General features: G+C 48.6%; 1 protein-coding gene across 2 annotated transcripts; it reads right to left on the bottom strand.

Moving 5' to 3' along the window:
• Positions 1-972: 972 nt before the first annotated feature.
• On the bottom strand, positions 973-15256 carry gpr4 (G protein-coupled receptor 4). 2 transcript variants are annotated; one of them, XM_053873801.1, is made up of 4 exons: positions 15145-15256; positions 3542-3998; positions 2393-2657; positions 973-2273 (listed from the first exon to the last, which is right to left on the bottom strand). In XM_053873801.1, exons 2-4 carry the CDS (start codon positions 3668-3670, stop codon positions 1555-1557), a joined length of 1113 nt encoding a protein of 370 aa, XP_053729776.1. In that variant the 5' UTR covers positions 3671-3998; positions 15145-15256; the 3' UTR covers positions 973-1554. The 2 variants fall into 2 exon arrangements, with proteins under 2 accessions (XP_053729776.1, XP_053729777.1); XM_053873802.1 differs by lacking the exon at positions 15145-15256 and adding an exon at positions 6864-6932.
• Positions 15257-16371: the final 1115 nt, after the last annotated feature.

Here is a 16371-nt window from a genome sequence, read left to right as displayed (position 1 = left end):
TTCCAAGAGAACCTTACTGAGGTGGCTGTGGGCGTCTGTTTCCTGGACGTCTTTGTTGTGAGACAACTCTCGATGAGATAACATCAAAGGGGCATCCAGTTTAAAATGAAGCTGATACAAATTGCAAGCTTCTGCAAAGTTTCTGCTTATACTTCACTCTGTATGACCTTCAGACGGAGAAGAAGGTGCCATTTTGGACCTCCTGAAGAGTCTCACTCAGAAGATAAAGAGCAGCAGGCTGAAATGTTTTTGATATCCAGAAGAGAATCGGAGATCTGTGTGACTGAAAGCCCCGTCTGGCCATCCAGTGTTAAATGAAGGATTTAAACTTGAACTTTTGGCGACCAGAGCTCAAACAAAACTTGATTTCTGCTCGCTGTTCAGACGGCCCTTGTGCGCGTCATCCTCCATTAGTACGGGCGACGCACCTTTGTGAAGCGAGTGCAGGAGCTGAAGTGAGCTGCGGTGATTTTAAAGAGCAAAAACTGGTGATTCACGACGTCTTCTGTGAGCACCGAAGGCTTTGGCCGGACGTCAACTTCAGTTACAAACTCTTGCTTCAGCCACATTGCATCAACTTCCTTTATTGACCTTGAATGTTTTACTTAGGGCAGGAAGAGGACGTACTCAGTAAGATGGTTTCAGAATTCACTTCAATCCGAGCCCAAAGAAAGGCACAACAGTTTGTGCAGGAAGATGCAGAAATAGCCTGAAGCCGCAGTGATGGTATGTCAGAGCTCCTGGGGGAAGTCCGAGGCTCCCAGATGAGATGTTCGGCAATAAATGAGCCGGAGACAGTATCGAATGTCAGCAGCATCTCCAGAGTTAAGCATGTGGCGGGAAATAAAGTCAGTCTCCTGGAACATTTTGTGGATTTGAAAGTTTGATTCACTGTGACAAGGAAGTCAGGTGAGAGGAGCTCGGGACAAGTGAGACCTTGGGTTCGGTCACCACGGGGGCTTGAACCACGGCTACTGGCGTTTCTCCACTTCTTCTCTAGTCCTGTTCTGCTGTGCCCGTCACCAGGGACGTACACAGATGGACCCCCGGTGGTGCGAGAGAAAAGTGCCCCATCTGGAGCCCACTTTTTCCTTCATTCTGAAGTTCTAATGTTGCTTTCTCATCAGTTCTCCCAAACGTATTGTGGTATCTGACTTGGGATTTAATTTGTTGTGAGAACTACAAGCATCATGACTGTGTTTGCTGCCTGGGCCTGACATTTTGGTTTCCAGAAGGTGTTACAGCTTCAGGACAGTGGACAGAAGAACGGCAGCTTTTTTGTCCTCAGATTTATTTTCAGACAAACAATACGAGAGACAGATACCATCAAAGGTCTGCACAGAAGACTCCATGTTTGTTATGTTGCAGAAGCAGGACGTTACTTTTTTTACATCCATTTTCAACTTGATTTTTAGGGAAATTGATCCACGCGTGCAGCTAAAGTTAGAACCTAAACTTGCAATATGTCATCCATTAAACACATTTCTACGAGGCAAATCAATCGATTTCTCTTCTGCGTGGGGTTTGGTTTTCTGACTTTCAAAAGTGAGGTCACTACCTTCCGCCCAGGATGCTCATCTGGAGACACTCCTCTTTCAAAGCTACCAGCTCTGTTTTGTAGATATTTGCTTTGCTTGCTTCCGTGTAAACACATGGCTGCTTCTTCGCAGATAAGGGCGTTTCCACAGTGACTGAACCTGCGTTAAGTATGTCTGCGTGGGACGGCGATGACAAGGAGCGCCGCTGGCACGCTAATGCTAGCATCGCTGACAAGGCTCGGCTCACGTCTTGCCGCGCCCCTTCGTTGACAAAACAGTACAAAATAGGGTCTGCAACACAGTTGAGGCTGGTCAGCGCTAGTGAAATGTGGTACGCTGCGAACAGGCTCTCCTCTGCGCCACAGTCGCATGGCTTTCGCAGGAAGATCACGCTCCTCACCAGCAGTAGGACGTGGTACGGCCCGAAGCAGAACAGCACGATCAGAATCAGACTCAGGGCAAGTCGCTGGATTTTGGCTTTCTCCTGCTCTTCTGTCGAGACGTTGCAACGCACCGCCGCCAGGATACCCCGGTACGCAACCAACATGGCCGTCCAAGGAGCCAGGAAACCCAGAAACGTCCTGTAGAGGTTCATCCCTGCCACCCAGTCCTGCATGGGGTACTTCTCAAAGCAGAAGGTGTGGTTGAACCTATCTTGGAAGAGCTCGTCGTGGAACAGCGGCGCAGAGTTGGCGATGATCTCGATGATCCATACCACCACGCTAACAAGGATGGCTGAAGGGAGGAAGAGCGCAGAGAGAGGGACACGTGACTCGGAAACTCCATTAATAAACAATAAAACAAAGGCACCGTCCAGGGGACCCTGCTCTCTGGAGTCGTTGTGAGCCACATACCTGTTTTTATCCGCCGAACTTTGGCGAATCGCAGCGGGTAGGCCACAGCCAGGTATCTGTCCAGCGAGATGCAGCAGAGGAAGGCGATGCTGACGTAGATGTTGGTGTAGAAGATGAAGCCGAAGAGTTTGCAGCTCTCCTGACCGTGAATCCAGTTGTCGTGATGCAGGAAGTAGTCGATCCAGAGCGGAAGAGTGGTGATGTAGAGCAGGTCGGCCACTGACAGGTTGATCAGGTAGACGCCCAGCTCGTTCCGTTGCCGTACCTGGAGAGGAAAGCGTTTCGGAGGAGCGTCAGAGATGTTTTAGAGCCCCGCTCTCTCATGACTCATGCATTTAGAAGCCCAATATGGCTGTCCATGTCTTGGTGACCTTTGAATCCAGAATTTTAATAAAAGTCTCAGAGAACAAGATTTAATTCGCCAAAGTAAAAAGCTAATCACGGAGCTTCTGCTGGCGCCAAACTAAACTGAGCCTCTGTGGGAAACTTTTGATGTTTCCTCAGAAATAAATCCTCAGAGATCTTGTTCCTGGACATCACTAAAAGTAAAATTCTTTTTTATCCTCTTCATCTTGACTGCTGTTCTCTTTTTTCACATATCTGCTTGATGGTCCAGACAAAGGAACCAGGCTTCCAGTAGGACCCCGTCCCCCATGAATATTGCAGAGAGAGTATGGACACGTCCAGGGAGATCAGACTAGCAAACCAGTTCAGACGCACTCGTGGGCCTCTTCTTGGCTTCCAACTCCCAAAGTGGAAAGTCCACAGTGACTCGATGAAAGCATAATGCCGCCTGACATTACCCTCATGTAGGAGTCACCTCTTAGGTCATGAGATTAACCACTATGACCAGTGCAACCTTCACATCCTAGCCCTGCATGTTCCAGCTCCAGCTCCCAGGCATATTTCTTACATTTCTGCCTCTGCTGGCTGCTGGTGAACCTTCTACCTGACTGTGCAGAAGCCAGAGGTTCCAAGACAGCACTGTCTTCACCTGCACAGCAGCATTGAGCAGATAACCACTGTCGGTTCGGTTCTGAGGCCATTAAACTGGGCCGTCACTTAGGAGACAGACGTTTGCTGCTTGTGTCTGGGAGATGAGATTTTTGCAGCGAACACTGAGTGAGCGCTTGTGCGTCACCTCCTCACCTGCATGTAAGCCGCCCACAGAGCCATGCAGTTGGTGGGCAGCCCGAGGACGATGACGATGATGTAGAGCGTGGGCTGGAAGAACTCGTCCACTTTACTGTTCACCGCACAGAAGGAGATGTTGCACATTTCGCCTCCTCCTGCGAGCCTCAGCTCCGAGCGTCCGTCTGCAGCTCCTCTACGTTTCTGCGGTTTGACCGACACATGGCCACTCCGGTCGCCATCTGGACCAGCACGCCGTCGACCCACGAGGAGCGGCTACAGAAGCATCTCATGGTTTTGGCTCACAACTCGGCCTGTTTGTCCCAGAGGAGTCGCCGAGCCATGGTTCCGCCTCACAAGTTCCTGTGGTGACCTCAAAGCTATCGACGCTTCATTGGGTCTGAACCGGGCCTCATGGGTGCTGAACGGATGAGCTGCTGTCAGGAGGGAGCCGACTCGTCCAGACGTCCAGACGCTGCAAGACAGAAACCAAAGGAAAGATTATTCACCAGGAGAAACAAGCCTGGAAGGTTTGTGACTTGTCGACACAAGAATCTAAGTCAGAGTGATGACATCACTTCCTGTCAACCCAGAGACTTCTAGTCAGACGTTAAGGCCCAGTCCCAGCAGGAGAACTCTCTCTGAGGTCGAGTCACAGGGACTCGGTCAGATGTGTGAGAATGACTGGGACTCACTCAGTCATCTAGTCTGCACCAAAGCGCCTGGTCTGCTCTGGCTGACTTGCAAGTGCAGCAGGAAATGTCGGTCTGATGACTGAACGCAGCAATATTGACAAGTGTCTAATGAAGAAGAACTGTAGCATCGGAATGAAACCAGAGAAGCTGAGTTTGTTTTCTTGTTCTGAAGTGGATGTCAGAATAGAAGCTTGTTTGGTGGCATTGGATTTCATGTTGCAGGGGGAAGTTCATTTTTTACTTTCAGACATCACAAAATAGCATTTTAACATCCATGCAACACACCAGACAGGACTCTACACTCTCACATATAAACGCACAACACTTGACTCGAGCGCGTCTGCGCGCACGCTTGTCTCTGTGGCTGTTTGCCAACCGATCTTGCTGACAGTTGAAGACTACAATCAGTAGAACACAATGCCTCTTCGCCAAAACCTGTCAACAACTCCGCTACGCTCCAAAAAACTGGGTCAATTCCAGGACACACACACAAACAGACACTTACAAATGAAATACTCTTATACAGGTCAGGCACACAGAAACAGATATGTTTTCGACAGCCAGATGATGAATAAAGAAACACAAAAGCTGTCGCACAGACTAACATAAACACCCATAAAAACACATGAAACAAACAATATATACACACTGGCTTGGCCAAACCCACACCTGAGAAGCAGACGCACATTTAATAAAACAAATATATGATACACAAATATCAACAACCATAACAAGCACTATTGTCAAGGACAAACACACACTTGTATTTCCTATCCTTGTGGGGACATTTCTCATTGCCATAACCCCATTCCCCATCCAAAACACATGGCTGACCTTAACCAGAACCAAACTGAAACCCAGTTATAATGACCCAGTTATTTTGAAGTCTTCATCCTCAAGTTGCGGCTTAACCTTGTGCCAAATATCCCCACGAAGTTATTAGGTCCTCACAACACACAAAGTGTGGCGAGTGCATTTCATCTGCAATGTTCGGCGGAAACTTGTTTTGTTGGTCGGCTTCAACAAACGTGTGGGGCCGGTCTGAGCTGGTTCTGGAGTCTGATGCGAGCAGCTGTCACGACAAACCTCCTGCGGTCGACTCCTGTTTTCTTTTCACTCACCCGAAACCAGAACCACGACTTCTTCAGCTGCGTAAGCAACTTTTTTTTCCCTCATTTCTGATGGACTCGCTGGCGTGAAAGAACATGAAGACATTGCATTGCCTCACGAGAACTCTGTCTGAGAAGACCCACTCCAGACACCACTTCTGAAGGTCCTCAGTCGCTCACTGTGTGGAGGAGAGGAGAGGCCTGCAGGCTGTGGAGACCAACAGGCTGCTGAAGAAGGAACTGAGGTGATGGTGGAGAGCAGGACGTCGCCAAGACAGGACACCCCCCGACCCTCTGTGTCCTGAAGGGTTGGACCCTCAGCCCGAGACACATCACCTCCAGGATCACTACTGATGACACTTCTTTTTGTAAACAGCTTTTTCGACACTGAAACACAAAGTGTTTCAGCCAATATTTCAATTCCTATATTCTTTTTTCCAGCCAAATTTTTTTTCAATACCAATGTTCCTCTTTTGAGTTCTCTTCAAGGTGGCACTGTTTTAGCATGGAGGGCAGGGAGGGGGCAGAATGGATGATCGGGGAGTGGGAAGGGGCGGGGTTTATGCTGTGTCTGCATGTTATTTGTATATGGATGGCTGAAACATTTTTGTATTGAGGTTGAAAACTAGAATGGCATTTAAATTAAAAATAAAAATACGTTTCTATATTTATCTTTTCAGCCAATATTATTTTTTCAATGCCTATATTCTGTTTTTCAGCCATTGTTTTTCAGCTAAAACAGTGCCACCTTGAAGAGAACTCGAAAGACGAACATTGGCACTGAAAAAAATATACATATATTGGCTGAAAAAAAGAATATAGGAATTAAAAGAAAAAACAGAATATTGGCTGAAACATTTTGTACTGAGGTTGAAAACCAGAATGGTATTAAAATTAAAAATATAATATATTTCAATACTTATATCTTTTTTCAATGCCAATGTAAGCTGTCCCTGTTCCCAGCTTTAAGACTCCATAAAAACAAAAGACTATCAACTCCTTAAGACTTGATAACAGGTTGTTTCTCCAAGAAGATTAACTCCAAGACTCTATAGCACTTGAAAATTCAGACTCTAAAACAGACTCCATAACGTCTCTCAAGACTCGAGACTCGATAGCAGCTATGAAAGACTCCACATAAGCTAGACTCAAGATTCTCTGTACGACTCCATAGTATCTCCTAGACTCTTCACGTTACTTAGACTCTTTAGCAGCTGAAGACTATGAAAGCCTGCAACTGGTCTGAGACTCTTAAACAGTCCGAGCCACTGAGACAGCATCTCATTGTGTCATAAAAATGAAAAGAAAAAATGATGACAATCTTTCACTCCTGTTCTGTCTTTCAGTGCTGCGTCACACCAGTGGGTTGCGCTGCAGTGGACCTGGTGTCTGATGAACTTTAACAACACTGTTCGCCACCAAGAGGACGGGTGTGAGAGCGGACGACTCAGGACATGAGTTCACACGAGTCACAGCCGTCCAGACGTGTCATTACTGGAGTCACATCTCTGGTGCGTCTTCATGATCTCTGCTCACCTATGCAGACAGTGATCTTCTCATCGCCCGCGTCGTGTTGAGAGTGGTGACTGGTCGCTTCCCTTCCTCTCAGCTGCAATCAAGAGCCACATCCTGTTGTTCTTCAGCGGAAATGTGACCACACTTGTGTGAGCGGTGGGCACCTGCTGCGCGTGAGAAGATGTTTCAGGAGAGTCTGTGGTGCGAGAACACACGCGCCTGCAGCCCAGCGCACACGTGTGAGCACCTTCCTCGCATCACTCTGCTTCACAAACAGCAGCGAGCAAGTCCCACGACACCATGACTCGCCTGTCCACCGAGTCTTAACAAACATCTGCCGACAGGTATGTGAGACACGACGCACAGCGTCTCACTAAAGCAGTGCAATTTGAAGAACAGGGAGTGAGGTGTCTTGGACTCACTGGTGCTAGCAGCTGCATGAGTCAGCACTTCCTGTTGTGTCTTAAGATGCTCCACGCTAGTGTTGCAGTGAAGCGCAGTGATAGTGACGTTAAACCCGGCCGACAGTCGGAGCAACACGTTTAGTTTCACAAACCCCACTTCCTGTTCTGATGCTTGATCCGGTTACAAGGTGTTTGCCACACCCGATCCAGGCCAAATGGATATCCGGTGTAATTTGTCATAGTTCACCCGTATATTAAATTGATTTTGCCTCTCCGGGTTGGATCTGTCTCAGATCCGCTGAACAGAACTGCGGCGGATGTGGCCCATTGTTCAAATGGCACGTGGCCTGGATCCAGAACCCAGAGATAGATCTTGCTATCAGGGGAGCCACCACTGGGAGGTGTAGGAATTGACCGTGAGCCCAACCAGGGTCAAAAAAATACCTCTTTGTGAGGGAGCCCCCTAGTGGATGTTTGCATCGTCCCGTGGTATAAAGACACGCAACACAGATTGTCACTGCATTACATGACACTTTCATTCAAATCCATGAATGTAGCACCAGGGATTGGAGCCCAGGGCTGCCGACCTGCTTCGTCTCTGTTCCAGATCTTCATGGAGGAACGTCAGATTCTGTTCAGGCTCTTCTGATGCTGTTTTATTGAAATTAATTTCCTGTTAATTAAGTGGTCGCTGACCTGGACAGACCAGAGCAGAGTTCACATCTGGACAGCAGAGAACCGGGGGGTTCCCACCAGAGAGGACACTGTGTTCCGCTCCACGTCACCGCCACATCTGCAGAAACAAACCAGCAACAAAGCCACAGCAGAGGCTTCTAGCACGCAAATCTGGGGTGCAGCGAGCGTGCAGGCGGAGGAGGATGGCCTCTGAATATTCAGGCCCAAACAGGGGTTCTGGCTGACCCACCCCAGCAGCTCACTTCACTCACCACGACCCAAGTCAGAGGAAGACACGAGAATGAAGCCGACCTCCACGACAACAAACACCCGACCAGAGCGCTGACTTGTCGGTGTCAGGGAGTGCAGACGCAGAGTCGGGGTCAGCCCCAACTTTCAAGAGACGAAAATACACAAGTTTCCTCGGGAGGATTCCGGTCCTTGTGTGGAGTGAGACGGAGTCGGTTGGTGATAAAGCGACTGTCTCATCTGCCTCATCTCTTCACTCTCAGTTCAGCGAGCCAATGCTCAGTTTAGCTCCTTCACTAGCAAACTTGGAGACACCAGAGGCTGCTGAGGTGTGAGTTCAGGTGCTGGCAGACTCATGAATATCATGTTGGATCGTTGTCTTAGAGGAGGATGAGGACAAAGAGAAGAAGAGGGGGAGACTGAGGAGGGGGAGAGGAGGTCAAAGAGGAAGTGATTTACAAGGAGAAGGAGGTCCAGGGAGAAGATTTCCCAGAGGAGATGCTGAGGAGCATGAAGGTGAGGAGAGGAGAAGGAGAGGATGAGGAGGAGAACTTGGGATGATTCATCAGAAGCAGACTGTCAATCACAGGCCTTGTTTGTGGTCTGGTTCATGTGAAAATAAACCAGAACATGAGAATAATAAACAGAAGAAGCCATAAATATCTGCTCGGCAGTTGCCTCCAAACTTCCTGGTGCAACGACAGCCGGCGGAGCCCAGCGCTCCTCTCCAGCTCTCACCACCAGCATCCCACTCATGTTTCGAGGAGGGGATCCCATTAAGTCTCGGAGCTGTTGAGGAACATCTCAGCGGAACCGCCTGCGAGCGGATCTTCTCCTCGAAGCTTGGCTCAATATCACAGTGCTGTGCTGTTGAAACCTGCTTGACTCGCCAGGCATCCAACGGAGCAGCCCACCTTCAGCAGGAGCGTGTCTCAGCCTCGGAATGTTGGGCCAGATTTGGGGTCCCTCAGTCTTGGTACACTCATCCACATGAGTATAACATTTCCCTCCACAGGCCCGTGTCTCTGGTGAGCCACTGGAAAGTGAAGTTGTAAGGCGGATGACTGGCTCCACACCGTGATGTCACGGCCTCAGCCGGGAGGAGGAAGTGCTGACGGACGCCTGCAGCTTCAGCTCAGGGTCATATTTATTACAACCATCTTTCAAAGAGATAATCCCGTTACAGGTGAGTCACGGCCGACCTGAGATTAGATTACAGTGCAGATGATCGCAGCCCACTGCCAGACTGTATCATTAGCTCGTCTGCAGCGGCGTAATCACTTTTGGGCATTTCTCCGCTAAAGCGCTCGCCGCTGCCTCCAGAGTCCGGCAGACGCAGTCGATCGAAGCCACACCGGAGAGTCGAGGGGATCAGAAGGAAGGTGTCGACTCGACGCCTCCGATTTCAGAATCTCACAAAGCAGCGAAGCTCCTCCCTCCACTGCCAACACAACATTTCGAATCTGCTAGAGGTCATCAGGTTTTTTCTTCTTCTCTATGAAGAACTCTGATCATTTCTGACGAATCAATGAGGTAAATTTTTATTAGCAACTCCATTCTGAATTTTCCTATGTTCTTGTTTGAAAAAAACAAAATAAAATATTATCTCTACTTCACTTAATTTATTTTATGGGAGCTGTTTCACGCTGCTTTAGTTTTCTTTTTTTCTATGGTTGAGATAATTTTTTTAATTCAGTTTTTATTTTTTCATATATGTATTTTTTCGTTGATTTTTTTAAGTATTTTAATTTATTTAAATTATTGAAATTGAATGTTTTTGGGGGTTTCTTTTTATGCTTTTTTCCTTTCCATCTGTTCCATTATTGTCAATTGTTATGGGAAACCCAATGAAAAACGTTTTAACTGACAATAATCCAATTGATTTCAAAAGGTCAGGATCCTGGCTCTGACTCCGTTCGAGAAACACTAGTCTGTTTAACCTGTAATAGCGGTGACGGCTGTTGCCATGGAAACACAACATCATCATCACCATGTCGTCAGTTCTGCTGAACATGTGACTTCATCCTTATTTTCATGTTTGGCACTGTACACTGAGATGTGTGTGTGTCACAGAGAGAAAGTTTCTGTGTGAGTCGGCGCATGTGTATGATGTCTGTGTGTACATGAGTCTTTGTGGGTCCTGTGTGTTGTGGTCGAGGATGAGTGAGCACGAGTTCAGCATGTGTTTGTGTGTGTTTCGAGGAACTCTGATATCAACGATGGTTAAAACCAAGGTCAGATTATAATCTCAGATTTGCTAAATTTACTCGACCCAGTTCACGACAACATTCCACCGTCCTTCCTTCCTCCGCCGCTCCGATCATTCCGGAATACATGAGGAATTCCAGGTGGCCGAGGCGCGACCTGTGTGTGTCAGCTGGAGGGCGTTTCTCATGAGGCCACTTCCTGTTTCTAAAAGCAACCACAGGAAGTTTCAACTCAATCAAGCGGGTCGGTCATGTGACCACTCTGATGAGGCGTGGAACAAAGAGAAGTTCTGTCGTGTTCGGAGGAGAGCGAGCAGCTCTGATGCCTCGAGTCAACTTTCATGTTGAGTTCACGACTCCTTGTTTTGAGGAGACCATTTCGAACAGACCATTTCTTTCCTCCAGTGTAAAGCTTCCTGACTGATCCTCATCACACCTTCTGCAAGCACTGAAGGTCTTGGTCTGACACAGAAAAGTTCTGAGACAGAAGACTAAAGCCACGGCACCCTGGGTGCGAGGGCTGGGTCCCGCCGCCCGGGAGACTTAGTCAAACACCTTCCTGGTCATGTGAGCTGAGACAGAGAGCGAGGACTTGTTTTAAACACAGCTCTTCATGACGTATTCCATCAAATAACTGACTCTGCAAATGTTCCTGCTCATGACGCTTTGAATCGGCGAGTGAAACGGGAGGAGGCTGAGCTGCAGTGAAGTTGCTGGCCGTTAATTCCAGCTGATGATTTCATGCTCGGCTGCCTGACTCCGAGGTTCGATCCTGAGCCCGTAAGGGAAAATTAACAGCTCTAATAAAAGTGTCCGATGCTCCCGCTGCCCATCTTTTATTGGACTGTTTTCAATTTAACCTCAAGGAACGTCCCGGAGTGTAGCTGAACCCCTCCACTGAGAAGATCTATTGTTCTGCAGACGCTCATTTCAAATGTTTCAGAAACATGAAACACTGGAAGATGACCTTGAGTTCACCTCTTGAGAGGTGTGAAAGTAAAGCTTCAATGTGGAGAAGAGCAGCGTCTAAAATTAGAGAGCAAATGTGCTGAGATGTTGTGGAGGCTCTGATGCTCCTCACAGGTGCGTGAGGCTGGTGAGAGAGACGGAACTGTCTTCAGCACTATCCAGACGTGAAGTCTGATGGGCTCAGCTCGGGAGTCTCAGCCCCGGTAATCCAACACCGCGACAGAGGCTTTTAAGTGCTTCTATCAGATCCTCTCTGCGGCACCAGTGGACTCCTCAAGTCTCTCTGGACCATTTTATCTGCTCATCTGTCCACCAGTCTGGTGGTGACTCCTCCTGTCCTCAGACCTGAAACCGTCTAAACGTCATGGTCCCTCGAGGCCCCGTGAGCTCCAGTCAAACCAGTGAAGAGGTCAGCAGGAGAATCTTCAGGATACGAGGTGAGATGGTCACCTTGCAAAGTGACCCTCGCCCTTCAGCTTCACAGCTCTTCCTTGCTGTGATCATCATCCGAGAATATGACAGCGACTCCAGTTCGGGCCCCAGGCTGTTTACGGCCTTCACTTCACCAGCGGAGGAATCGATAGCAGCGAACATCAATGCATCATCTGCAAATCATGTTTCCGCCGTGGCAGAAAGCAATTTCACTTGATCAATGGGGAGCCAGCGGAGGAGAAGGCGGAGAGGAGGATGAAGGAGAGGAGGACGTGAGTCTGTCACGCTCGACGACAGCATCATTTATCATTTATTTTAGAGGGAGAGCTCCTCCTGGGGTGGCGCTGGAGCTGGAACTAGGACGGATGGATGGAAACCTTCTGCAACAGAACAGACACTTGTCCTGAGGGCCACTCCACAGGTGAGAGGAGAGCTTTGTCTTCTGGCTCAGCTCTTTCTTCCCTCACACTAATCTTGTGCTATGTGACTGAGGAAGAGCTTCATTCTTATTTGCAGGGAAAAGAAACGACGTGAAGTTCAAACCCAGACAGCAAGAGAAACCCCAGCTCGTGCTCTTCAGCGTCAGGGCTGAGTGTTTCTTCCTATAAAGCAACAATGAATCTTCTGCGACAACGTCTTTCGGGTTCAACGTTCAAATCACAGGAAAACCAAGACAAAAGCAGCCAGACAGACTCGCGGAGCTGTCCATCCAGGAGGAGCCGTTCTAGTGAACCAGTTGGGACTTGCTGTCACGGGGGGATGATGTATGACGAGATAACTCTCCACGATCAACACCCGAGAACAAAGCGACGCCATCAATCACGAGAGATGTTCAGCAGCCACATTAAACAGCTGAGTGAGTCCCGCCCTTCTCCAGTGCCGAAGACAACCAAAAAAAGCCAAACACCCATCGACATGGCTGAAAACATCAGCGTCGCAGTTGGACAGCTCCTCGCTTTCATTGGCTCCATTGCAGGTTGCGTTTGCTCCGGGTGGCCTCGGCAGAACGTCACTCCCCCGCTGCATCCTGACACCCACTCGATCCCAAATCTGTCCCGGGGGGGATGCAAGGGCTTTCACATGACGAACTGTCTCGGGTCCAAGTCGCATAAAAAAATCCAAGTTGCGAACACAGACACTTGCTTTTCAACAGCGTAACTGATTGTTTCCCCCAGGCATGTCGCCCCCTGCTGGTCAGAGTGAGTATGGAAATAATGGGCACCCGCTGAGAAGGAAGAGGTGAAGAGGCAGTCAGCGGGGGTAAATCAGAGTTGGGCCAAAGTCCGGCCTGTGTCGGTCCTGCTATCTTATTATGAAGTTATTTCGAGTCTGCAGCGCACTGTCTTACTGAACTCATCAGAGATTGGAGATGATGCGTTCAAGTGCCGTCAGAGTCGAGGGAAAACAGACAAGGAACAGAAACCCTCGACTGAGATGGCTTCCATTTTCAGAGGTGCAAAACCTTCATAAGCTCAAGAATAAATGGAAACTGAAATTAACAAAACATTATCATAAAATTTATGGCAATTGCTTAGATTTTTGGAGCATCTTTTAGTGTTAAAAAAATGAAGACTAATCTGTGAAATAAATGATAAATTAACATTAGCAAAAAAAAAAAGAGAATAAAATCATGCTCCTTACTTTCATTTATTTTTTTTACTGTCCATCAAATTTGACAAAAAGAGTTGTACATATTTATACCTATAAAGAAGCATTTGATTATTCTGTCCATCTTTGTTTATCCTTGACAGCTTCCACCCTGAAGAGACTGGTCAGATGCTCCTTTCTCTTTTCTCCTCGAACTTCGGTTCAACATCTTAGATCCGGTGCATCACTTCAGTTTTCAGTACAATATCTGTGTGTGTTTACCATGGAACCGTCTGTCCAGTCTGAAGGGTGGGCGGCACGAGAGCCCGGGTTTCCTGGTTCAGACTGGGGTTGGGCTCTGGGCTGGTAAATATACACTGATGTTGTTTTCCGGTCTCATGATTTATTTACTGTCAGCATTGTAGGTCCCCAGAGCGAGGGCCCATACACAATCCCCTTCTATATATTCCACCGTCTCTCTCTCTCTGTCTCTCTCTCTCAGGAGCAGCGGCGTCCGTCTGCGTATTGTTCAAAGGCACGTGGAGCTGATGTGACAAGGATGAATCTTATCTGATGAACAATGAGTTGTAACGTTTATTTTAATGGAACATGAGGATCAAGTTCCCAAGTCAAGCCTTGCTGACAGCAGTCCAGAACCAGCTCACTCCTGCCGGACTAGAACCAAGCTGTCCGGCCAGAGGTAGGGGGCGCAGCACAGCTTAATCATGGACCATGCTCAAGAAAGAACCAGCATTCCTGGCTCCCACAAGCCTTTGCTCCAACGATGACTCAACATCCAGCACTAGCTAGCACTCCGTAGACCTTCACTGTGGAGGGGTGTCACTCTCTTCTGTCAAGGTCAGGGACCAAACACCAGAGAAGTGAATGTGAGAGTCGAGTCGATTCAAACTAATATTGCTCCATGGATTCCATTTGTGCAACAGGTTGTTTCACACTAGCGGCTCTCGCATGATGCTAGTGCTAACTCATGCTAACTGTCACCGAGCTGTTTGGAAAGATTTTAGCACCACGGCACCGGCGTCATTCCCGCTGGTGGTGAACATTCCTGCTCAGTCTAGTTCAACCCCGCCACTTTGATGGGAATTGAAATCTGATGAGTCATGAAAACAATTCACTCTTCTGGGGTATGTGTCAGCAGTTCACAAGTGTATGACTGATTTGAGAGGAAGAACGGAAACAATGTCACACGTTTCGGCTGATAGCGCCCCCTGTCTTTCTCGTGAAGAACTGTGTCTATATAATCACAACCGTCCGCATGCAAGCGTCCCAGCGACACAGCAGCCAGTAACCAGACCCAAAGATCTATCATGGTCATGAGTCTGAACCTGACTTGGACCAACCTCCACACTCTCCTGGCGAATGTTCGTGAAACCTCAGCAGAAAAGGTTGCTGTGGGCCGGATGAAACCAGCTCAAGTGCTGAGGTCGGCCCGCGGGCCGTACCCTGGACACAGCTCGATTTAAACGGACCAAAGCGACGGACACAATCATGTCCAAGAGGAAAGAAATGAGACATAATTCCTGACAGTCCAAAGATCAACAACAGAAACTGAGCCACTTCAGATGAAATCGGTGTTGCTCATGGGTTTCACAGACGTCTGTAACCACAGGGAACGTCTGGTCAGTCAACTTGACTCAATGACCTGGTGGTCCAGCTGTGACACCATCCTACAGAACATGTTCCCGGACCCTCTGAGCAGGAAGAGCTGCCTCACGCTTCCTGTCAGCGCAGCAACCTTGAACAATCCAAGAAACTTACTTTGATGCTCCAGAGTTCAGTTGTGGTTTAATCCTCGGAAACAGAGATGCTGAGTGAAGAAGGAAGTCCAGAGAGGAGCAGCGTGTGAGCCGAGCGGCAGCAGGCAGAAGACTGAAAGAGAGGAGGAGGAGAGAGAGGGAGGGAGGGAGGGAGGGGTGAGAGAGAGAGAGTGCAGGAGGAGGAGGGATCGAGTCACGCTCCAGAAGCCTCACTCTTATCACCAACCTGGTTATCTGTGTCACAGAAACGCCCTCAGAAAAACGGATGAAGAGGACCTCAGTCGGAGAGGGGACCAGGACGTCCAGAGATGGAGGTCACAAACGAGAAGAAGTGAGGGAGTTTCCTTTCCTCCTCATGACTAGATCACATGGACCACTCAGGTCAGGAACGGTTGAGGAGCACAACCCTCCCTCTGATCTCCTCCAAGAAAAGTTCTTGTTTGTGTGTCTATGCTGGGTGTTGCACCAAGCGTTGGAGCCACCCTTCACAGCTCCACCTCATCTTTGTTGTCACAGGTGGAGACTCTGATTGAGTCCTGGCCAAGACAAAGAACCAGAGGCGCTGAGAGGCAAACCTTTCCAGGAAACCCTCAACGGACGCGATACAACTTCCATTTATGTTGAGGTTTAACCCATGGGATGCCAGGTGGAAGAGTGAACGCACTGGTGCCCCCTTGTGGCACAGCTCTGTCTGGAAGACTTCTAGAGTAGCTGCTCTCATTGTTCAGAACAGTGAACCAGTGTTTTCCACGAGGGAACTTTGGTCCCAGCAGGATGCCTCATAAATCAACTTGTTGCTCAACAGGTCACGGGCAGCAGCCTGAGCTCCCTGTGGCTACCAAAGAAACGGACTCCCACAGTCTGATCTGATCCTCCACAGTTTTATGATGTTGGGAACTGTTTTATGAGTTTGTTGTGCGTCAAACTTTCGGTCTAGCGAACGCTGAAGTCTCCACAGAGAGAGGCCAGAAGTCATTGCCTCGTCTGGAGTCGCATGTTTATCAGCATAGGAGGCTCTTCCTTCAGCTGCAAGAGTGGAGGACAAATGACCTTCTCATTACCATGAAGCTCCTGCCAGGTGATCACGTGACTCCACTTTCAACTTCCCCTGAAATCATGTGGATTAAGGACAGAGGTCCACCTGAGAGAAACCTTCTTATATTCCAAGTCACCCAGCTAAAGCCCCCCTCTCCTCGTGTCCCCTCTCAAACCCTGGTGGTCCTTGTTT

Source organism: Synchiropus splendidus, chromosome 8 (genome assembly GCF_027744825.2).
Source record: "Synchiropus splendidus isolate RoL2022-P1 chromosome 8, RoL_Sspl_1.0, whole genome shotgun sequence".
NCBI classification, from domain to species: domain Eukaryota; kingdom Metazoa; phylum Chordata; class Actinopteri; order Syngnathiformes; family Callionymidae; genus Synchiropus; species Synchiropus splendidus.
The sequence above is the reverse complement of the archived record's forward strand: the minus strand, read 5'-3'. Positions and strand labels throughout refer to the sequence as shown.

What these genes read in the sequence shown, in the direction of transcription:
- gpr4 (XM_053873801.1), bottom strand. Translation starts at nt 3,670, where the DNA reads ATGTGCAACATCTCCTTCTGTGCGGTGAACAGTAAAGTGGACGAGTTC. An exon ending in TGTGGGCGGCTTACATGCAG is followed by an intron (nt 2,658 to 3,541) that starts GTGAGGAGGTGA and finishes TTTCCTCTCCAG; the next exon opens with GTACGGCAACGGAACGAGCT. An exon ending in AGTTCGGCGGATAAAAACAG is followed by an intron (nt 2,274 to 2,392) that starts GTATGTGGCTCA and finishes TCCTCCCTTCAG; the next exon opens with CCATCCTTGTTAGCGTGGTG.